At 47.5% G+C, this 23628-nt stretch overlaps 2 protein-coding genes across 3 annotated transcripts in view; one reads left to right on the top strand and one right to left on the bottom strand.

The window, feature by feature from the left end:
* Nucleotides 1–16608, bottom strand: part of LOC117676387 (uncharacterized) — a 28721-nt gene extending 12113 nt beyond the window's left edge. Inside the window, exons 1-2 of the mRNA XM_034435829.3 lie at nt 16363–16608; nt 1223–2181 (exon numbers count right to left, since the gene is read on the bottom strand). Of these exons, the coding sequence (XP_034291720.2) occupies nt 1223–2181; nt 16363–16434 (1031 nt within the window). The 5' untranslated portion in view covers nt 16435–16608. The remainder of the gene's footprint in view (nt 1–1222; nt 2182–16362) is intronic.
* GOLGA3 (golgin A3) overlaps nt 15597–23628 on the top strand; it is a 59627-nt gene continuing 51595 nt past the window's right edge. Inside the window, exon 1 of one of the 2 annotated variants that reach the window (XM_060683816.2) lies at nt 15597–15706. The gene's annotated coding sequence lies outside the window, so the exon portion shown is untranslated. The remainder of the gene's footprint in view (nt 15707–23628) is intronic. The other variant, XM_087880259.1, reaches the window with a different exon arrangement.

Raw genomic sequence — 23628 nt, 5'->3', positions numbered from 1 at the left:
GATTTTGCAGTATCCTTCCTCCAGGAGTGGGGAGGGAATGGGGATTTTGCAGTATCCTTCCCCTGCCACACCCACCAAGCCACGCCCACAGAACCGGTAGTAAAAAAAAATTGGATTTCACCACTGGCAAGGAGTCTCTGAGAACAGATCTTCACACTAATGAAATGAACTAATTGTCTCCTGCAAACTCCACTCCCCTTTCGCTCCTCTTTATTCCTGATGGGAGGGGCCATTCACCATCTACGTGTGCCTTTACTCCTGAGTCGGCCCTTGTTCCTTAACTGTTCCCTTCTCCTGGCAGCTCTGCGCATGCGCACATTGGGAACAGGCTCCAGCTGTTCTTCTGCCCCACTGATGTCCGACTCTGAAGGCAGCCGACAACTGTCAGACGGCCCTGGTCTCATCTCTGCCTCCGACGCAGAGCCCTCATCAGAGCCTTCCCCGGACTCCAGGACTGGGCCATGTTCCTCCCCAACCTCCACACTGTCCGAATCTGCTGCCAGCTCCACTGGCCACTGGTGGGCCACAATAGTGCCTACTTCAGCACTATTTACACTACTCTTCGGCCGAAGAGATTGTAAAAAAATGCTTTTGAAAGCCTCTGACGATCCCAGCTGACTTGCCTAATTGGCAGAGGCTTTTTTTTTTACTTTACTTTTTTTACTTTATTTTTTCAGCCGAAGAGGTTGTAGAAAAAATGCTTTTAAAAATAATAAAAAGCCTCTGATGATTGTGTGGCTCAGCTGGGCATGGGGGGGTGGGGAGGGATTTTTGCTACCAGTTCTCCGAACCACCCGCCACCATCGCTACCGGATCGGACGATCCGGTCCAAACCGGGAGCATTTCACCCCTGCTCCGAAGTCACTTTTCTCTTGTATCAGAGAAACATTGCTCCACTTCACTAAGTCCATTAAAGTGACTTCAGAAACACATGATTAAGGATTAAGATCAAGGAGAGATTCAACCTAGAAATAAGGAGAAATTTTCTGACAGTGAGAGCAATCAATCAATGGAACAGAAGTTGCCTTCAGAAGTTGTGGGAGCTTCATCACTGGAAGCCTTCAAGAAGAGACTGGACTGCCATCGGTCAGAAATGGTGTAGGGTCTCCTGCTTGGGTGTGGGGTGGGTTGGACTAGTTGACCTACAAGGTCCCTTCCAACTCTGCTAATCTGTTAAGGTTTAAAACACAAAGCAGTGAAGACTCCACCATCGCTCACTTACCTACATGCAATGCAGAGCGAGGACAAAAGAACCATCGCAAAGAACAGGATGCCCGTGATGACCACCAACATCATGGTATTCTCTTCTCCATCCTGGATGTCGTTTGTGGGCATCGTCTCCGTCCCGTTCTTGTACTCAAAGAGCATGGCGAAGCCTCGCCCACGGTCGGTGGTGGTGATCAGCTCCACAATAACTTCCACCATCTTAAGAGAAGACCCAAAGGTCATGTTTTGGTTCAAGGGCGATTTTGCCCCACAGAAACGAGAAGAAAAAGCGATGAGGTCCGAGACATATAAGACATCATCTGGACAAACGTCAGCGGAGGATGACGGAGTGGAAGATACGTTCACCACCGGCAGGATCATCGTTGAAATGGCATCCTCTTCTCCAAAAATCACCTTCCCGAAACGTCTCTGAGGACTTTCGGCGTTCTCCTTAGCAGGGTAGTGAGCAAAGAATATTTTGTCCACCAAGTTCTCCTTCTCCTGTTCTCCACCTTGTCTCGTCAAGGTATTGTCAGTCCCTTCCTGGATTGGAAATTTACTTGGTTGAGTGACCGCTATGTCTTTGGGTTCTCCGCTTGGATGGAATTCTTTCCACTCAAGGTTTTGAGAAGTGGCTTCTGGGAGGCCCTCAACGAGATCCGTTGAGTCAAGATCAAGGTCAACCGAAGTCTTGGTTGGAAAGACGGTGCTTGGATATTCTGCGGTGTCTTCTCCGGGTGAAGAATCCTTGTTTATATTTTTGGTCAAAGAAAAATAGCCATCCCAGGCATCCGGGTCTTCACTGATGCTTTCAAAGACATCAAAGTCAAAGATCTCCAACAGTAAGTAGGTCTTGGCAGGAATAAGAAAGCGCCAGACGCAGTGCATGCCCGACGAATAATTGCTGGGGAAGCCGGGAGATAAAATCAATCCTCTTTCCCAGGAACTAAACTGAGCCCCGCAGGAATAATAGACCTGAAACAACAAAAAGGAGGAAAATTCACACTCATTTCCTTCAACAAAAGCATTCACTCTCTCAACTGACCAAGAGGTCTCCCTCCTTTTGGACCCATCAGTTCTGAGTTATTTTTTTTTTACAGATTAACAGAGTGGGAAGGGACCTTGGAGGTCATCTAGTCCAACCCCCCAGCCCAAGCAAGAGACCCTGCACCATTTCTGACAGATGGCAATCCAATCTTTTCTTGAAAGTCTCAAGTGATGAAGCTCCCACAACTTCCAAAGATAACTTCTGTTCCATGGGTTGATTGTTCTCACTGTCAGAAAATTCCTCCTTATTTCCAGGTTGAATCTCTCCTTGGTCAGTTTCCATCTGTTATTCCTTGTCTGGCCTTCGGGGGCTTTGGAAAATAGCTTGACCCCCTTCCTCCTCTCTGTGGCAGCCCCTCAAATATTGGAAGACTGCTCCCATGTCTCCCCTGGTCCTTCTCTTCATTGGACTAGCCATGCCCAGTTCCTGTAACTGTTCATCGTATCTTTTAGTCTCCAGTCCCCTCATAATCTTTATTGCTCTCCTCTGCACTTTTTCTAGAGTCTCAACATCTTTTTTATAGTGTGGTGACCAAAACTGGATGCAGTATCCTAGGTGTGGCCTTACTAAGGCTTTACATATATTTATTTGTTGCTCATGGATACGAAACAAAGTTTTTCCTGTCTTGAAAAAATGTTGAGAGAACTAGTTGTATTGAGGAAGCCAGTGGAACGGCTTGCCTTCAGAAGTTGTTGGTGCTTCATCACTGGAGGTTTTTAAGAAGAGACTGGACAGCCACTTCTGCCAATGGTGTAGGGCAGGGGTCAGCAACCTGCGGCTCTGGAGCCGCATGTGGCTCTTTCATCCCTCTGCTGCAGCTCCCTGTCACTCAAAATATGGGTCACAACTGCCAATGTGCGACACCCACCAGCACGCAATTTATTGAGCTTTTCAACCCCTGGTAGGGCCAACCATGGATAAATCCAAGAAAAGAAAAGTTTCAGAAGAAAACAGAACATTTAATTCAACTACGTATGCTAGTTTTGTGGCCGCTCAAGAAATAGTCAGGCACGGGAAGGGTTTTGTGGCTCCCGGTGTTTTCTTTTCTGTGGGAAATGGGTCCAAATGGCTCTTTGAGTGTTTAAAGGTTGCAGACCTCTGGCATAGACTCTCCTGCTCATGCAGGGAGTTGGACTAGAAGACCTCTGAGGTCTCTTCCAGCTATATTCTCAATTGAACTGAGGAAAATTACCCAGTGTCTTCTCCATCAAGAGAAGGGTAGTTCTGTCTGATGTGTTAGGTTAAAGCTATAATATAAAAATATACAGTAGTCCTTGACATGCGACCCAATATTTTTGTTGCTCGACGAGACAGTTATTGAGTTTCACCAAACCTTTTTACAACCTTTCTTGCCGCCGTTGTTGAGTGAATCCCTGCCATTGTTAAGGTAGTAACACGGGTTGTTAAGTGAATCTGGCTTCTGACTTTGCTTGTCAGAAGTTCACAAAAGGGGATCACGTGATCCTGGAACACTGCGACCGTCATAAATGTGAGCCAGTTGCCAAGCGTCTAAATTTTGATCACATCACCATGGGGATGCTGCAATGGTGGTAGGTGCGAAAATTGGTCCTAAAGAGTGGTGAAATCCAAATTTTTTACTACCGATTCTGTGGGCGTGGCTTGGTGGGCGTGGCAGGGGAAGGATACTGCAAAATCCCCATTCCCTCCCCACTCCAGGGGAAGGATACTGCAAAATCCCCATTCCCTCCCCACTGCAGGGGAAGGATACTGCAAAATCCCCATTCCCTCCCCACTCCAGGGGAAGGATATTGCAAAATCTCCATTCCCTCCCCACTCCAGGGGAAGGATACTGCAAAATCCCCATTCCCTCCCCACTCCAGGGGAAGGATATTGCAAAATCTCCATTCCCACTCCAGGGGAAGGATACTGCAAAATCCCCATTCCCTCCCCACTCCAGGGGAAGGATATTGCAAAATCCCCATTCCCTCCCCACTCCAGGGGAAGGATACTGCAAAATCCCCATTCCCTCCCCACTCCTGGGGGAAGAATATTGCAAAATCCCCATTCCCTCCCCACTCCTGGGGCCAGCCAGAGGTGGTATTTGCCGGTTCTCCGAACTGCTCAAAATTTCCGCTACCGGTTCTCCAGAACCTGTCAAAACCTGCTGGATTTCACCCCTGGTCCTAAATTGCTCTTTTGAGTGCCTTGATAACTTCAACCTGTCACTAAATGAATGGTTATAAGTGAAGGACTTCCTGTACTGTTTAGAAAAGTCTCAGTGCTTCTGGGTTTTATGGTGAGTCTAAAGCATCCATGGAATTTCAGCCTCGACCCAAAAGATCTAAATCCTCATATATTTTCCTATCCTGCTCTCAATTAAGCTTGGATAGTGCAAAGTTATATATTAACAAGACTTTTCTTTCAAACACCATCCATTCCCTGGCATTAATTGTGGAGGAAAGAGGGTTGAAAAGAAAAAAAAAAAAATACAAAGGGATTAAGTCATTTTTCGTCTGTTTAAACACAAATGGATCTTGGCAAGAGAACAGAGAAGTCACACAGAGTTTGTGCATAAGCCCAGATGCGAAAATATTGCAGATTCTTTCCCCCTTCGGTCTGAAATTAAACTCGCTGGAGAATAATAGAATAACAAGAGTTGGATGGGAACTCGGAGGTCTTCTAATCCAACCCCTTGCTCAGGCAAGAATCCCTATATCCATGCTAGTGAACCTATGGCACGCGTGCCAGAGGTGGCACGTAGAGCCCTCTCTGTGGGCACACATGCTGTCGCCAGCTGCTCGTCTGGTTTCCAGGGCACTAATCTTTGTGGGCGCTGGAGCACCAGAAAATGGCCTGAAAACAGCCAAAAAAACGGGCCTGAAAACAGCCTGAAAATGTCCCGAAAAACAGCCAAAAATGGCCCAAAAACAAGCATGCGTACGCCAGCCAGCTGGTCTTCAATTTTCCGGTGCTCTGGTGCACACCCATACACACGCATGCATGCGTGTTCCAGTTTGGGCACTCGGTGTCGAACATCACTGCCCTATATCCTCCTGGACGCATTGGCTGCCCAATCTTTTCTTAAAAACCTCCAGTGATGGAGTACGCACAGCCTCTGGAGGCTAAACCTTTCTGGAGAACGGTTGTGTTTTTTTCCCCAAGTTTTCTCTCAGCTTCATACAAGCCTCTACCTTCTTTTCCACATCGTGGTTTGTTTCTGCACTAAATCATAGTCTTAAGTTTTGTGGCCGCTCAGGAAATAGTCAGGTATGGGAAGAGTTTTGTGGCTCCCGGTGTTTTCTTTTCTGTGGTGACAGGTCCAAATGGCTCTCTTGGGTGTTTAAGGTTGCCGACCCCTGATCTAAGGAGACCCTGACCTTTAAGAACTCTTAAGTTCTCTGTCGGGGTTCCAAGTAATACACCCATAGCAAGCAAAACGCCGAGGCAGGTAGATTCAGGGGTTCGCAGGGGTTTGGGAGAACCCGTAGCTAACATTCTGTGCAGTTCGGAGAACCCCCAAATCCCACTCCTGGCTGGCCCTGTCCACCCCACCCCGCCCCTCCCTGGAATCCCCATGCGGCCCGTTTTGGATGTAGGTAAGTGCAGGGCACATGCGGAGGCTTGGGAAGGGAGCCTTGGTGGCGCAGCGGACTAAACTGCTGTTAAAGTAGCACTTAGCTGCCAGCTGCCTGCAATTACTGCGAGTTCAAATCTCACCAGGCTCAAGGTTGACTCAGCCTTCCATCCTTCCGAGGTAGGTAAAATGAGGACCCGGTTTGTGGGGGCAATAAGCTGACTTTGTATAAAAAAAGAACACCGCTTGGGGGGGGGAGCCCGAAAGCCCTACTAAGCAGGTATATACAAAAGTATGAAGGCTATTGCTTAACGCATTGTAAGCCTCCGGAGAAGGGCGGCATATAAATCAAATAAATAAATAAATAAATAAATAAATAAATAAATAAATGTGAAAAACGGGCCTACTGGAAGTTCAGGAAGGCCAGAAACAGAAGGCCAGAGGGTCTCTGGAGCCTGGGGAGGCCGTTTTCACCCTTCTGGAGGCTCGAGGAAAGCCTCCAGAGCCTGGGGAGGGCAAAAACGCCCTCCTGTGGTGCAGGAGACCAACTAGTGCCACCATGGCCATGCCCACCCAGCAACTGGGCAGAGAACCCCTTGCTAAATTTTTTGAAGTCCATCCCTGGGATTGACCCAAGATACTTGATTGTCAGAAGAAGAGACAGAAATGAAGCCCCCTTCTCCATTCCAGAGTAAGGCAGGTCTCTCAGGGCTGATCCCAAAATGTCCTAAAGCTTTGTCCCCCTATACTTTAATCTACGACACATGATGCCTCTTGACGTTCTTCTGGAATTGTCATCACTAAAATATATATATATTCTTTTTTAAAGCCATTGGTAATGAACGTGTTTTAGGAATGTCAATGTTTCTCCTAATTTTTCTGGAAGACCCAAACAATTTTGGCATCAAGATGGATACCCATTTTATGCCACGAGATGCAAAAATCTATAATATTATATATATACAGTGTGCCGAAAAATCCAGAGGACCACAAGATGGAGCCAAAGAGCTATCATCCCCAACATGTCTGTGCTGCCCTCTTGTGGTCATGCAGATTTTTACAACCTAGATCTGGTACCCATACTCTATATATACCCCATCGGAGTCTGTAGAGATTCACAGTCCTTCAAGTCCTGGTTGTCCCAAAGGTGCTTTTTTCAAGAGGCAACTGGACTTCCTGATTTGTCTTTGAAGACGTTTTGCTTCTCATCCAAGAAGCTTCTTCAGCTCTGACATGATGGGGGAATGGAAGGATTTATATTCCTTGCAGACAGCTGGTCATTTGCATCCTTTTAGAGGGTCATTGAAGCACTTGAAGGTTTATCTGCGTCCTCAGGGTCACCTGACTAGTGCAAATGGTTCCTGTAGAGCTGAAGAAGCTTCTCGGATGAGAGAGCAAAACGTCTTCAAAGAAAAAAAATCAAGAAAGTCCAGTTGCCTCCTGAAAAAGCACCTTGGGGTATCCCATCCAAGGTTGCTGAAGATCTGTTCCCAAGATCCTTTGCCTAAAGCCACACTAGCTGATGTTCAGCAACATCTGGATGGACATCCATCATCTCCTTATCTTGAATCTTTTACACAGGAATATTTATTTATTGGTTCAATTTATATGCCGCCCTTCTCCGGAGACTCAGGGCAGCTTACAATGCGTTAAGCAATAGCCTTCATACTTTTGTATATACCTGCTTAGTAGGGCTTTCGCCCCCCCCCCCAAAGCGGTGTTCTATTTTATACAAAGTCAGCTTATTGCCCCCACAATCCGGGTCCTCATTTTACCCACCTCGGAAGGATGGAAGGCTGAGTCAACCTTGAGCCTGGTGAGATTTGAACTCACAGTAATTGTAGGCAGCTGGTGTTACTTAACAGTGCTTTAGTCTGCTGCGCCACCAAGGCTCTATAATAACAGAATAATCAGAGACGAGAAAGCGTGGAAGCCTCATTAAATCCACGAGATTTAATTTTTTTTAAAAAAAAAATTCCAACCCAATAGAGTAGATTATCATTGCGTTCTCCCGCTTGCTTTGTATAACCAGCTGGATTTTTATACAGTCATCAATGCAGCTGTTTCTTTATTTGGAAAAAGATGCAGAATTTGCTTCTGATCTTTGGGCTTAGCCGTGAAATTATTTTTTCCATAGCGCCAAATTACTTGAGCTTAGTTGACGTGGTTTTTTTTTTTTCTCTCTTGTTGATTACAGCTTCAGATGCCAGGAAGGTCTGTCTGGTAATTGCACGGAAAGAGAAAATTGTTTTGTGAGTCAACGAAGGCCGGCTTACTCATTCGCAAAAGGTGTGTCATTTTTCACAACCATCTTGGACACAAAACAGCTCGTTTGTTTTCCTCGTGAAAACGTCTTTCTCTTTTCTCTTCATCGTGGAGCGTTCCAAACACAGGTCGTCCTTGAATTACGACCTCAGTTTGGAGCCAGAATTTCCCTGGCTAACCAAAGAGTTCGTTCAATGAGCCACGGTAATGTTATGACGGTTTTTTTCCCACGGTTGTTAAGTGACTCATGCGGTCGTTAAGCAAACCCAGCTTCCTCTACAGCAGTCCTCGACATAACAACAAGTCATTTGTGACCTTCAATTCAAGGTTACAAAGGGGGCCGAAAAAGTGACTTATATTACCGTTTTTCACACTTGTGACCGTTGCAGTATCCTCGTGCTCACGTGGTCAAAATTGAGACGCTTGGCAACCGACTCATATTTATGACGGTTGCAGTCTCCCGGAGGGGGGTGTCCCGTGATTCCCCTTTTGCGACCATCTGACAGGCAAAAGTCCAGGGAGAAACCAGATTCACTGAACAACCGGGTTACTCATTGAACGACGGCAGTGAATTCACTTGACAAGTGCGGCTAGAAAGATCGTAAGACGGGTTAAAGATCACTTAAGAAACGTCTCACTTAACAACCTGAGTGATTGGGCTCTCAATTGGGGTCATGAATCGAGGACTACACGTATTGACTTTGATTGTCCAAAACTGGCTGGAAAAGTCCCAACTAGCGATCTTGGGATCCCAAACACAGCTAATTCCAAATTATTTCTTCACTACCTTCTTTTTTTTTTTTTTGAAAAAAGTTTTTTTTTAATTTTTTAAAACATAAACATAAAATACATCTTTTCAAAACGAAGCATCGATCCGGCCACAAATTGGTACAAATCACTAACAAATCTTAATTTTCAATTAACACAACTTAATATTTTACTTGATTATTTCCCTAAATTCTATCTATTTAACTATGCCGTTATCCCAAAAACCCGTTACTTAAATCTTAAATCCTAACCAAATATCATTCCATTTTTCTTTTTTCTTTTTGCTTAGATGGATGTATTTTAACAATATAAATCATTAACAATTATTATAAGCATTTAAACAATATTTTAACTGTTGCTCCCAATATAATCATCTTCATTACTATTTATCCCAACATAATCATCCTAATTTTAATTCACTACCTTCTTGAGCACAGCACAAGGTTTAAGGTGGAGCGATCTTGCAGAAATAAAATCGATTTACGTTCAATGTACTTCCTGATAGGTAGTCCTCGATTTACGACCATTCGTTTAGTGACCGTTTGAAAAAAGTGACCCAGGGCCGTTTTCCACACTTACGATCAACTGTAGCTTCTCTAATGATCAAAATTTGGATGCTTGGCAACTGATTCGTATTTATGACAGTTGCAGTGTTCAGGGGTCACGGGATCCCTTTTTATGACGAAGCCAATGGGGAAGCCAGGTTCACTTAACAACCATGTTCCTAAACTTTAATAATGGCCGTGGCTCGGTGTACAAGAGTGGCGAGAAAGGTCATGAAAACGGACAAAACTCAACATTCCATTGCTCGCTTAGCAATGGAAACGTTGGGTTTATTTGCGGTCATAAGTCAAGGACTACCTACTGTATACTAAATCAATATCTTGCAGAAGCTGCACTCAGCGTATTCCTGGTGACTTGGGAGGCAAAAAAAAGCAGAGAGTGCAATATTTAGGATAATTTACGGTAGATGTTGAAATCTTAGATACATGTTTTCTTCTCATTTTAGGTAGCCTTGTCCAGGGATGGGCTGCTGAGGGTTCGTAGGGGTTCGGGAGAACCTCTTAACTGTGCGGTTCGGAGAACCCCCAAATCCCACTCCTGGCTGGCCCTGCCCACCCAGCCCCTCCCAGAAGTCCCCACGCAGCCTGTTTTGGATGCAGGTAAGTGCAGGGCGCGCACGGAGGCTCGGAGAGGGTGAAAAACGGGCCTAACGGAAGTTCAGGAAGGCCGGAAATGGGCCCATTTCTGGCCTCTAGATGGCCTCTGGAGCCTGGGGAGGTCATTTTCGCCCTCCCATAGGCTCAAGGAAAGCCTCCGGAGCCCAGGGAGGGCAAAAACGCCCCCCTACCATGGTGCAGGAGGCCAGCTAGGCCACGCCCACCATGGCCACGCCCACCCAGCAACTGGGCAGAGAACCGTTTGCTAAAATTTTGAAGCCCACCCCTTGCCTTGTCTAAATCAAGCAAAACGAGCCAAACGGAAAAAGCTGGGTTGCTGTATCAGAACAACAGAATACCAGAGTTGGAGGGGACCTTGGAGGTCTTCTAGTCCAACCCCCTGCAGAAGCAGGAGACCTTACATCATCCCAAACAAAATGGTTGTCCCGTCTCTTCTTAAAAACTTCCAGCATTGGAGCATCCACAACTTCTGCTGGCAAGCTGTTCCACCCGTTCGTTGTCCTCACTGTCAGGAAATTTCTCCTTAAGTCCTAGGTTGCTTCTCTCCTGGATTGGTTTCATCTCATTAAATTTACAAACTTATAAATTTAGTGGTCTTCTCTTCAGGAAACCCAGCCCTGCAGATTCCCTGCTCCATCTCACAACAACAGTCCGGGAATCTGCTGAGAGAATTCCAAGCGATGTTCAAATCAAATCCTTGGGGGAAATATTTTTAGGAGAGGCTCTTTGGAAGTTGTATTAGTTTTTCAAAGCTCAGTTCCTTCCCTTCCCTCCTCTCCTGTCTTCATGCTGTGTTTTCAAACAGCGTGAAGTAGACAGTTCTTTCATGTAAGCCCCAGGACGTTCCCACATGTTGAGCACGCTACAGAAGGCCATATGGATAAGAAAAAACAACCCACAAGTGGGAAACAAAAGAGGCCAGGCCCTACAAGATCTTTTTGATTACTTCCGCTGGGTTTCAACCTCCCCAGATGCCTGGAATAATTTTATTTCCCCTCTTAAGAAAGTTAATAGGTAAATGTTCCCCTTGCACATCTGTGCTAGTCGTTCCTGACTCTAGGGGGCGCTGCTCATCTCCGTTTCAAAGCCGAAGAGCCAGCGCTGTCCGAAGATGTTTCCGTGGTCATGTGGCCGGCATGACTCAACGCCAAAGGCGCACGGAACGCTGTTACCTTCCCACCAAAGGAGGTCCCTATTTTTCTACTTGCATTTTTGACGTGCTTTCGAACTGCTAGGTTGGCAGAAGCTGGGACAAGTCACGGGAGCTCACCCCATTACACGGCGCTAGGGGTTCGAACCGCTGAACTGCCGAACTTTCGATTGACAAGCTCAGCGTCTTTAGCCACTGAGCCACTGCGTCCCTTTCAGAAAGTTACGGACCACCAAATTCCAGAGTTTTTGATTATACATTGTTTTGATGAAGATTACAATAGTTTTGATGAACGTTGAGTTCCTGACACTTGTTTTAGTTGCAGCTCTACAAGTAGACCCACCTGCTCTTACGGCAGAGTACCAAAACTCTGGTTCGATCTTGGATTTCCCAAAAAGAGGAACTCAAAAAAGATCATCCGTTCAGCAGTCCATGTCTCCATATCACGGAGCCTTTACTGACAAATGTGGGGTTCGAAGTCTCTACATCTGGAAGTCAGAAATGAGAAGGGACTTTCTGACAGGGAGAATACTCAACCGATGGAAGAGAAGTTGCCTTCGGAAGTTGTGGGAGCTTCATCACTGGAGGCTTTCAAGAAAAGATTGGACTGTCATTTGTCAGAAATGGTGTAGGGTCTTCTGCTTGAGTGGGAAAGTTGGACTAGATCAGCGGTCACGAACTGGTGGTCCATGGACTACTGGTGGTCCGCGAGAAAATTTTGGTGGTCCGCAGAAAAATTATTTTGCATTTTTTATATTGCACTAAATCAGGGGTCCTCAAACTACGGCCCCTGGGACGGATATGTGCAATGAACGTTTGTGTTGCTGCAGAGAGTCTCCCCCTTCGGGTTCTTTTTGTGTGGGGCAGAGGGGGGCAGAAATTCCAAATTGGGGTCTGCTTCAGGCTCCTGGTGTGGGGCTTTGGGCGGAGGCTGGAGGGAAGGGCCGCTGGTGGCAAGGAGCCTGAGGGCCTTGTTCCAGTGGGACTGCATCTTGTCCTGGAACTGATTGATCATCTCAGCCTGCTAAGCCTCCAGGTGCCGGTACCTGGCCTTGCACTCCCGCAGGTCTTCCCTCTGCTTGGAAAGCCTATGCTCCTAGTCCTCAGTGAGGTGCTTCTGCTGAGCCTCCTTCTCAGTCAGATCCAATTTGAACTGAGCCAGCTGTTGTGCCATTTTTTATTTTATTTTATTTTATCTCGAATTTATATACCGCACCTTCTCCCGAGGGACTCAGGGCGATGTACAGCCAGATAAAAAACATACAATATAAACATTAAAAACAATTAAAAGGATATATATTAATTTGGCCCCAATTTAAGATAACAGACCAATTAAAAATTAAAAAATATTAAAAAATATGTTTAAGCCAGCCCGGCTTGCTGGAAAAAGAAGGTTTTAAGGGCACCTTTCTCATGGTGGCTGCGTAGCTCCAACAACTGCTTCCTGTTGGGGTTCTAAGGAGCCCAGGTGGGGAGGCGAGGAGTGGCTGGGAGGGGAGGGGCGAGTAGAAGCCGGCAAGGCGCCCCTCAATATGAGTGACATTGAGTTGACCATGCCCACCGAGTCACATGACCACCTAGCCACCCCCACCCAGCTGGTCATTAGACAGATCATATTAGTGGTCCGTGGGATTTAAAATTATGAATTTAGTGGTCCCTGAGCTCCGAAAGGTTGGTGACCCGTGCCTGGACTAGATGAAATGCAAGCTCCCTTCCAACTCTGTTAATCTGTCCCCAAATTGAGAAGAACCGAGAGACTTTATGGAGACAAAAGTAGGACACTGAGGAACTGGAGATCCACTCTGCTAAGTGGAACCTGGATGTCAACACCTGGCTGAAGGCATGATCAAAAAGGGCAATTTTTTTTTTCCTGTACGGTGGTCATTCTTGGTCATGGTTGACCCAACCTCCCTCTTTCCCTCCCCCCTAATTGTTTCCTCATTGTGGCCGTCTTTGTTGGCTACCAATGACCCCTACCTCTATTCTAAGCCAAAAGGGCCCCGTTTTTTTTTTAACCACTTGGCATTATTTATTTGCATAGATTTGGCTTCTATTATTTTGCTGGGTTGATCTGGCAAGGGAGCTCATACAGCAAGCTGTGATCCCAGCCTGGCTGCCAGATTTAATCGCTGAAATGTCAGAGACTTTATTAATCAAACTGCATTCTTTGCTAATTGAGGGACATAGTTTCCGAATGGAAGGATTTTTTCCCCCCCTCCGAACCAAATACTTGACTGAGTTTAGAAGCCAGGCTGGGTGGAGGGGTGGGGGGGTGGGGCAGGGAATCCATCTTGGTCCACAATGCTTTGTTATTAGGGTTGGCCACACAGCCAGCCAGATGTTTCGACTGGGGTTGGTGTGGTTGTCCACCCCGTTGAGCCTTTCCCGAGGATCTGGATGGAAAGGTGCTGCTCAAGGTTTTGATTCAGGATGTCAGCCGTTCCAAGCCAAGCTGCCTTCTCTGCAATTGAGGGATGGGGATTGTGTCAATGCTGAGGGTGTTCAAGGGTTGCTCCAGATGTTTTGGGATGGGACTGCATCCCAGGGTGTCTGTCACTTACGGGTGCTGTCTTTGCTTTCTTTGGCCATAGTAGTTCTCCTTCTATTGCACATCTTTGTATTTTGTGATTTTTTTTTCCTCTCCAGTTCTTTCTCTTCTATTCTGCTGTCTCCACCTAATGCCACATCCACTATTCAGTATTTTTGTATTTCTTATCAACAACTGTTGCGGTGTTGTGTGTGGCAGGAGCTTGTTTGTCTGAATTCTAAAGTTCCACAGCACTTTAGACTCCTCCTCCTCTTCCTCTTTCTCCTTCTTCTCCTCCTTCTCCTTCTCCTCCTTCTTCTCCTTCTCTTCCTTCTCCTTCCTCCTCCTCCTCTTCTCTCTCCTTCTCCTCTTCCTTCTCCTCCTCCTTCTCCTTCCTCCTCCTTTCTCCTCCTCCTCCTCCTTCTGTTTCTCCTTCCCCTTCTCCTTCCTCCTTCTCCTCTTTCTCCTTCTCCTTCTTCTCCTCCTCCTCCTTCCTCCTTCTCCTGTTTCTCCTCCTCCTCTTTCTCCTTCTTCTCCTCCTCCTCCTCCTCCTCCTCCTCTTTCTCCTCCTCCTCAAATTATTTTAATCATTATTTATTATTTTGTCTATTATGTGTCCCAACCGTTCTTATTATTTCCAAGCTCAATAGGTTACACCTGACCCTATTTTTGCCTTCCTGTCTCGTTATATGCCTCATCATTGGAGACTTTCAAGAAGAAACTGGACAGTCACTTGTCTGGAATGGAATAGGGAGGGTCCTCCTGCAGAGGGTTGGATTAGAAGACCTCTAAGGCCCCTTCCAACTCTGTTATTCTGTTCTGTTAAGATGCTAGATAGGATTTTTTCCCTCATCAGTAGGACATCGATTCGCAAATTAGAAACGGTTAGGTTACATTGTGGGGCCAAATCGATTCTAACTTCAATGCCTCGGTGGAGATTTAAATTCAGAACTACCACTGATTTTGGATTTTCAAGAACCGAAGCTAGGAAGCTGACAATCCTTGGCTATTCCAGGGGGCTAAATTAATTGCTTCCATCCCTCCCTGCCCCAAAAAAGAGGGAGTCAAGCTCTTCTCCAAAGCACCAGAAGGCAGGACAAGAAGCAACTGGGTGGAAACTCATCAAGGAGAGAAGCAATTTAGAACTAAGGAGAAATTTCCTGACAGTGAGAACAATTAATCAGTGGAACAACTTGCCTCCAGAAGTTGTGGGTGCTCCAAGACTGGAAATTTTTAAGATGATGTTGGACAACCATTTGTCCGAAGTGGTGTAAGGTTTCCTGTCTAAGCAGGGGGTTGGACTAGAAGACCTCCAAGGTCCCTTCCAGCTCTGTGATTCTAAATTTTAAACCATCTCTGCTTCCTCTTTCTCTTTTCATCACTTCGTTTTCAAGGTGGCTGGCTAGTCCAGTGGCTCACAATTTCACGGCCAAGGGGACTGAACGGTACAGCGAAGGCTTCCCAGCAACGTCCAAGCGGGAAAGCGCGCTCCAACCCCCCAACCCCCCACGGCAGCCCTCGCCCCCCCTCCCCAAATCTGCCTGGCTTCCTTTGGGGAGGATTTTGAAATCAAAGACAGCCCTGTCCGCCTCTTTCCTTCCCTCCCAGCTCAAAGGATCGTAAACAACCCCGAATGGCTCTTCCCACCCACCACACCCGTTTCTCCCCCCCTCCCCACCCTAATTTTCCTTTTCAATGAAACCCACATGGACCCTGTTTGGAAATCCAAAGCGCCCCCTCCTCTCCTCGGGCTCTGCCTCTCTCCCTCTCTCCCGCACGCAACTTTCCACCGGGAAACGGAGGAAGATGGGGAGGAGGGGGAAGAGAGAGAGAGCGAAGCCACCCCGACATGTCCGGATAAATTCCCCCCCTCCCCGCCCCCAGAAACACACTCCCCCCTCCTTCCCTCCCGGCCCGCTCGGCCAAAGTCTCGGCAAGGCGAAGCGCAATTACGCAGCGAGCCCGGCTGCTTTGGAGAGGTGCCCGGCTTTTGCGGTGGATTCGGGAGAGGCTCTTTCCATGCAAGGTTGGGGGGCTGGGGGCGGCAAAGTTTGGGTTTTGGGTGGGTGGGGAGGGTAACAGGGGAGTCCCCGGCGTCGGAGGGTTTTTGCAAAGGAGTGAAAAGCAGCATTAGAGGAAGAGGAGAAGAGGAGGGCAGAGGAAGAGAAGCGAGAGACCGAAAGTGGAGGGGGGAGAGACAGAGACACAGACACAGACAGAAAGAGAGAGAGAGAGATAGGGAGAAAGAGAGAGAGAGAGACAGAGAGAAAGAGACAGAGACAGACATGGGGGGAGATAGACACACAGAGAAAGAGAGAGAAAGAAAGACAGAGATAGAGACACACACAGAGAGAGAGACAGGGAGAAAGAGAGAGAGAGAAAGAGACAGAGAGAAAGAGAGACACACACAGAGAGAGACAGACAGACAGAGAGAGGAGATAGACAGAGAGAGACAGGGAGAAAGAGAGAGAGAGAGACAGACAGAGAAAGGGACAGAGAGAGAAAGACAGAGACACAGAGAGGGGGGGAGATAGACAGGGAGAGAGAGACGGAGAAAGAGAGAGAGAAAGAGACAGAGATAGAGACACAGAGAGAGAGAGAGACAGAGAGAAAGAGACAGAGAGAGAGAGAGAAATCCCCCCTTGGCAAAAACCTCTGCCCCCCCACCCCCCGGGGGCTTACCTGGCCTTGGGCCCCCCAGGACCAGCCCAGGGCAGCCGCTGTCAGCAGAAGCAAGCAGGCGGGACGGCCCATCCTGGCTTCTCCGGTTGGGACGCTGCCTGCTGGCTGGCGGGGTGGGTGGGTGGGTGGGTGCCCCCGCCCGGCTCCCCTCTCCGTCCTCCCCCGACGCTGCCCGCCCGCCCGCCCGCCTGCCCGGTTCTCCGCTTCTCCCGCGCGGCCGTCCAGTCGCCTCCCTGGCCGCCTCCCCGGGGCGGGCGGATCACCTGCGACGGGAGGGGTGGGTGGGCTTCCAGATCTCCTCCAGCCTGCCTTGTTGGAGGCGAGGGGCGCGGGCGCGGCTTCGGCTAACGGGGGAGGGAAAGGAGGCGCCGTTGCGCTTGTCCCCCTGCGCTGGTTGGGGGGTCCCCCTTCGGCTTTCTCGGGGTCCCTTTTTCTTTTACACATGAAAGAAGGGGAAGCCCCCTCCCCGTGGCCCCTTTCTTCTCCTCCTCCTCCTCCTCCTTTTTTCCTTTATTTTTCTTCCTGTTTTCTTCTACTGTTTCTTTTTTACTTCCTTCTCTCCCTCTCTAGCCCTTTCATTCAACTTTTCCCTTTCCTTCCTTTCCTTCCTTCCTTCCTCCTTCATTTTCCTCCCTTCCTCCTTTCCTTTCCTTTCCTTCCTTTCCTTCCTTCCTTTTTTTCTTTGCTTCCTTCCTTCCTCCATTTTCCTCCCTCCCTCCTTTCCTTTCCTTTCTCTCTTCCTTTCTTTTCCTTTCTCTCCTTTCCTTTCCTTTCTCTCCTTTCTTTTCCTTTCCTTCCTTCCTTTTTTCTTTGCTTCCTTCCTTCCTCCATTTTCCTCCCTCCCTCCCTCCTTTCCTTTCTTTTCTCTCTTCCTTTCTTTTCCTCTCTCCTTTCCTTCCTTCCCTTCCCTTCCTTCCTTTTTTTCTTTGCTTCCTTCCTTCCTTCCTCCCTCCTTTCCTTTCTTCTCTGTCCTTTTCTCTCTCTCCCTTCCCCTTTTCTTTCCGTATCCCTTCCTTCTTCCCTTTCATCCTTTTTTTTTCCATTCCCCCCTTCCCTTCCCCCTTTCTCTTTTTCCTTCCTTCCTTCCTTTTCCTCTCAATTCCTTTCTTCTTTTCCTTTCTTTCTTCTCCCAATTATACTATTTTATTTATTTATTTTATTAGTCCAATTTATATGCCGCCCTTCTCCGTAGACTCAGGGTGGCTTACAATGCATTATAGCAATAGCCTGCATACTTTTATGTATATACCTGCTTATTAGGGCTTTCGGGCCGCCCTAAGCGGTGTTGTTCTATACAAAGCTGGCTTATTGCCCCCACAATCCGGGTCCTCAATTTACCTACCTCGAAAGGATGGAAGGCTGAGTCAACCTTGAGCCTGGTGAGATTTGAACTCGCACTAATTGCAGGCAGCTGGCAGCTAAGTGCTAGCACTTAACAGCACTTAGTCCGCTGCACCACCGAGGTGTATGTACAGCTGGGCCATTTTAAGATGAACAAGAGAGAGGAAAAGCAGAAAGTTTTTAAAGGCATCCCTTTATGTCTGAAATTTTAAATAGCACAAAATAAACTAGAAATTGGGGGCTTTTCCCTCAGGTCCCTTAGCCATCATCGACCTAAGAGCTGAAGACAGAGAAAGAATTCTATCCCATCTATTGAAGAACGAGCCGTTGTCTTATTTGTTTTCCGCACATCAATATTTTTTGTCGCCCTTGATGTTTCTCATTCCAACGTCCACCACAAATTTCAGAAACAGGAAATGGGGTGCGAAGGGAAGGGAAGAAACGAGAAGGCTGTGTGGAGGCATGGCTAGAAAAACAGAAGACAAAGCTCAGCTTTGTGTGGAAATTATGTTAATAAAAGTAAAGGTTCCCCTCGCACATACGTGCTAGTTGTTCCTGACTCTAGGGGGCGGTGCTCATCTCCGTTTCAAAGCCGAAGAGCCAGCGCTGTCCGAAGACGTCTCCGTGGTCATGTGGCCGGCATGACTCAATGCTGAAGGCGCACGGAACGCTGTTCCCTTCCCACCAAAGGTGGTCCCTATTTTTCTACTTGCATTTTTTACCTGCTTTCGAACTGCTAGGTTGGCAGAAGCTGGGACAAGTCACGGGAGCTCACCCCATTACGCGGCACTAGGGGTTCGAACCGCTGAACTGCCGACCTTTCGCTTGACAAGCTCAGCGTCTTAGCCACTGAGCCACTGCGTCCCTATGTAAATATGCAGGTATAAATGAGCTCTTAGAAATGATAACCACTTTGGGAATAGAAATGCCACCCATTTTGTGCTGATGGGACCAACTCAAAATCTCTTTCTCGGATGCCACCAACTCTGGAAAGAGACATCTCCAAGGGTTAGGTTCTCATTTTTTTATTTCTTTCCATCTTACGGTTCTTACCACGAATGAGATGCCTTCTGTTTTGACTCGCCGGAGGCTGAGAAGATGCTCATTGCTGGGTTACAGTGGAGGGAGGGGTCAACTCAAACAGGGGGATTTATCCGTTGGGGTTGATGGTGACTCTCCACCCCACCCCATCTCTTAACCTGCTGACTCCTTGGGGGTTGAAGCGAGTTCAAGTCCAAGAGAATGATTGGCCCTTATCCCAATAGAGCTCTGGTGGCTCAGCAGATTAATTAACATCCACTTACATCTGCTGCCTGCAATTACTGCAAGTTCAAATCTCACCAGGCTCAAGGTTGACTTAGCCTTCCATCCTTTCTAAGGTAGGTAAAATGAGGACCCAGATTATGGGGGCAATAAGATGACTTTGTATAAATATACAAAAGTATGAAGGCTATTGCTTAACGCATTGTAAGCCGCCCTGAGTCTCTGGAGAAGGGTGGCATATAAATCAAATTAAAAAAAAAAAAAAACAGACGAAAAGGCCTGTCACTTGGAGTTGAATTGTGAGGTCCTTAGTGCTCTCTGAGCTTGCTTGTTTCCTTGGAGACGTTTAATGACCCAACTAGGTAACATCATCAGTGCTAGAAGGGAGTGGGATTTGCGAAGAGGAGGTGTTGTAGCCTGCTAGCGGCCTGTGCGGATCGTGGCTTATCCCGACGAGGAGGCTGGTGTGGGGTCGCGCCAACAGCCTGCGCAGACAGTGTTCACGTCGGACAGCGAGGAGGCTGAAGAGGATGTGGTGCCAGAGGCAGAGACTCAGCCAGGGCCTTCAGAACCTCCAGAGGCTCCTTCCAGTGGAGAGAGCGAAGTGGAGGAGCCTCTCCTCAATGCTCGAGCACGCAGGGCTGCCAAAAGGCAGGAGTGGCTACTCAGGAGGAGGAGGTCTCCTCAAGAGTAAGGCTTGAGGATAATTGGCCACTCCCTTAGCCTATTTAAGTTGCACCGCAGTTAGTAATTTCTTGCTGGAAACAACGTGTAATTATTACAGAGCATTTTGGAGAGTGAGTGTCTTATCGTATCTTGTTTTCTGGGCTGGTTGCCAACCTTTGCCGGACTTTGTTTATTCTTGGTACGTTATAACTTTGATAAGGACGGTTGGTGTGGGTCACAATCCTTGGGAATCCGGAGCTGGGGCAGAACAGGAGGAGAGGAAGAGAGGGAGGGGGAGGACTGTGGGGTCCTTGGTGCTCTCTGAGCTTGGTTGTTTCTTTGCAGACGTTTCATGACCCAACTAGGTAACATCATCAATGCTAGAAGGGAGTGGGAGGAGGAGGAAGAGGAGGAGGAGGAGGAGGAGGAGGAGGAGGAGGAGGAGGAGGAGGAGGAGGAGAAAACTGTGAGGTCCTTGGTGCTCCCTGAGCTTGGTTGTTTCTTTGCAGATGTTTCATGACTCAACTAGGTAATATCATCAATGCTAGAAGGGAGTGGGAGGAGGAGGAAGAGGAGGAGGAGGAGGAGGAGAAAACTGTGGGGTCCTTGGTGCTCTCTGAGCTTGGTTGTTTCTTTGCAGACGTTTCATGACCCAACTAGGTAATATCATCAATGCTAGAAGGGAGTGGGAGGAGGAGGAGGAGGAGGAGAAAACTGTGAGGTCCTTGGTGCTCCCTGAGCTTGGTTGTTTCTTTGCAGATGTTTCATGACCCAACTAGGTAATATGATCAATGCTAGAAGGGAGTGGGAGGAGGAGGAGGAGGAGGAGGAGGAGGAGGAGGAGGAGGAGGAGGAGGAGGAGGAGGAGGAGGAGGAGGAGGAGGAGGAGGAGGAGAAGAAAACTGTGAGGTCCTTGGTGCTCCCTGAGCTTGGTTGTTTCCTTGCAGAGATTTCATTGCCCAACTACATCATCGGTGCTGGTGAGCCTGGGGTCCTGTTGTCCCTAACAAGCTGCTTAAAATCTTAGTGGGCAGAAAACATTGGCCTCTCCTACATAGCCCTGTTGCTCGGTTGTGGCTTTTAGGGAACACAGAGCTTTTCCGAGACTCTTGAACCCAGATTCATGGATGACTTCCTGAATCCTTCCTGGTGGTGATGCTCTCTTTGGGTCAACATTTGCGCAACTTGCGTGCAGGAGAGGAAAAAAGAAACGGGAGGCTTGAGCTGGCATTTTGAAAGGACCCGTCACGAGAAGGGCCCACTCCACGCTTTAAATGCTTTAATCCCCCAAAAGCAAAGTTTCGGAAGAAAGCATTTGACATTTTTTCGGGTGACAAGCTCATAATTGGATTGGAATATCCTGGTGAGCCCAGAACAATTAACAGAGAGAGAGAGAGAGAGAGGATGTTTTTTTCTAAAAACAAAAAGCAAAACTTGGTCTTCTTTGGATCTGAAAAACATTCCCAGGCCTTTTAGCAGAATAACAGACGTTTGGAAAAGACCTTGGAGGTCATCTAGTCCAACCCCCTGCTCAAGAAGGAAACCGTTTTCAGACAATCACGGTCGTCCGATCTCTTCTGAAAATGTTAATTGCAGGACGCTTTCTGGTATTCCTTGAAAACAAAACAAAAAAAAAAAAACAGCTTGCTGGGCCAAAGGTGAGGCGTTTGGACAGCTTCCACGGATCCAATTTGTGTTCTTTGTAGCTCGGCTTAAGCAGCCCCCAAACCCAGAGTTTCCCTCTTTTTTTTTTTTTTTGCAAATTCTTCCAGTTTTGTTGCGGTTTTTAAGGGATTCAAAGAAAAAGGAAGGCTCTGCTTAGGGAGGAATTTGGCAGACGTGGGGGGGTGGGTGGGATGCCCGCCTTTGATAAATAGGAACCCTCAAACCAGTGGTGAAATCTGAACCGGTTTGTTACCGGCTCGCTGGTCGGGCATGCGCACTGTGTGCCAAGAGTGCGTTGCGTGCATCCATGTGCACTTCGCTCCAAATGTGTGCTACATACACATGCACAGTACGCACCAAGAGGAGGCTTGGGAACAATGGTGGGTTCCTCCCGGTTCTGCCCGATTCCTCCAAGCTAGTAGCGGTGACGATATGACATCACCGAACCGGTTCTGCCCCCCCGTGTTATTCTTATCTTTTATTTGGCCCCACCCCCAATCTATTTGCTGCCTCCCGAGTCCCAGCTGATGGGCTAGAAGGAAAAAGCTGTTTAAACTCTTGCCGCGGGGCTTCAAAGGGCCGCCCTACAGCTGATCAGTGTTAAAAGAGCCTTGATAGTACAGTGGTTTAGTGCACCCTGTCATTAACACAGCTGCCTGCAATTTCTGCAGGTTCGAATCTTACCAGGCTCAAGGTTGACTCAGCCTTCCATCCTTTCTAAGGTAGGTAAAATGAGGACCCAGTTTGTGGGGGCAATAAGCTGACTTTGTATAAAATATACAAAAGTATGAAGGTAATTGCTTAATGCATTGTAAGCCGCCCTGAGTCTCCGGAGAAGGGCGGCATATAAATCAAATTAAAAAAAACCAAAAACTCACCTGTAGCTGTGCACGTGCACGCATGCCCCAGCTGGTATTCGGGCCTCCGGTGCCCGAATACCAGGGCACCCAACTGGTCTTCTGAGCTCTCCCGGGCATGCGTGCGCATTTGAGCATGCGTGCCAGAGTAGTGGCGTGCACTGTGCGCAAGCACATACACAGATTGTTCAACTGCATGCACAATGCATGGTGGGGGGCGCACGCAAAACCTGTGCACGTGTACAGAGGGTGCAGTTGTGTGTGGAGCACATGGGGGAGGAGCCGCACATTAGCACGGATGGCACATGCGAAGGACATACCTGTTTGGCACTCGGTGAGTAAAAGGTTTGCCACCAGTGCCCTTTCAGACAAATGATTGTCCAATCTCTTCTTAAAAACCTCCAGGTTTTTAGGACACCCTCAACCTCTGGAGGCAAGTCGTTCCGCTGATGAATTGTTCCCCCAACCAATGTTAAAGTACCGTAGCTTTTAGTCCTCCTCCATTTTGTGGGACAGATTCATCCTCTGCCCCCGAATCTCAAAAATGTGTGTCCACAGATGCTTACATATTCGAGGACTTTCTTCAAATTCCTGCAAGGGGAAATAGAAGCATTTGCAGATGTTTGTCTCCGACTGTTCCAACCGGCTTAACCTTGAAGCAAGGATGGAGTAAAAAACGTCTGGTGGTTTTACTTCTCTCGGTAACTCCTAGAATTGTCTAGACTCCTACAATAGGCAAAGCACCCAGGAACCAACTAGCTCAGGGGTGGGCCACTGGGGCCCTTTTACAACCTGTGGACTTCAATTCCCAGAATTCCTGAGACAGCCAAGCTGCTGGCTGGGGGATTCTGGGAGCTGAAGTCCACCCATCTTCAAGCTACCAAGGTTGAGAAACACTGCCTTAATGCCTTCTACACCTTCATTTACTCCATCATTCTCGAAGTTGAGGGTTAAGAAAGAAAAAAAGGCAGTTTTAAGGCTCAGAAGAGGTACATTCTGGATACCTTCAAAATCCTTGCTTTTTCCTTTGAGTGTTTTTGGCTTTATTCCCCCCCTCCACCTTTTCTTTAATGCATTCCTCAAAAGTCCTTGGACGCCTTCCTAAAACTAACTTTATGGCCAGACAAATCTCACAACCCATTTCAAAGGTAAAGAACAGTGCCCTCTGGTGGACCATGTTCTGTATCAACAGATTTGGGTGGATTTTTTAAAATTTGTTTTGAAAAAAGGAACGTGTGTTTGTGGGTCTTTATATATGTGTCTGCGTATAAATTGTTTGTGCGCTTATCTGTGCATATGTTTGTACATATATGTGTGTGTGTATACGGGTATAAACTGTACATATGCTTCTGTATATTTCTGTATATCTGTGCATACACATACATATGTGTATTTCTATCATCTATATCTATCATCTATCTATATTATCTATCATCTACATCATCTATCTATCTATCTATCTATCTATCTATCT

Source organism: Pantherophis guttatus, chromosome 17 (assembly GCF_059756535.1).
Source record: "Pantherophis guttatus breed Tessera chromosome 17, ASM5975653v1, whole genome shotgun sequence".
NCBI classification, from domain to species: domain Eukaryota; kingdom Metazoa; phylum Chordata; class Lepidosauria; order Squamata; family Colubridae; genus Pantherophis; species Pantherophis guttatus.
This window is presented reverse-complemented; position numbering and strand designations above follow the sequence as displayed.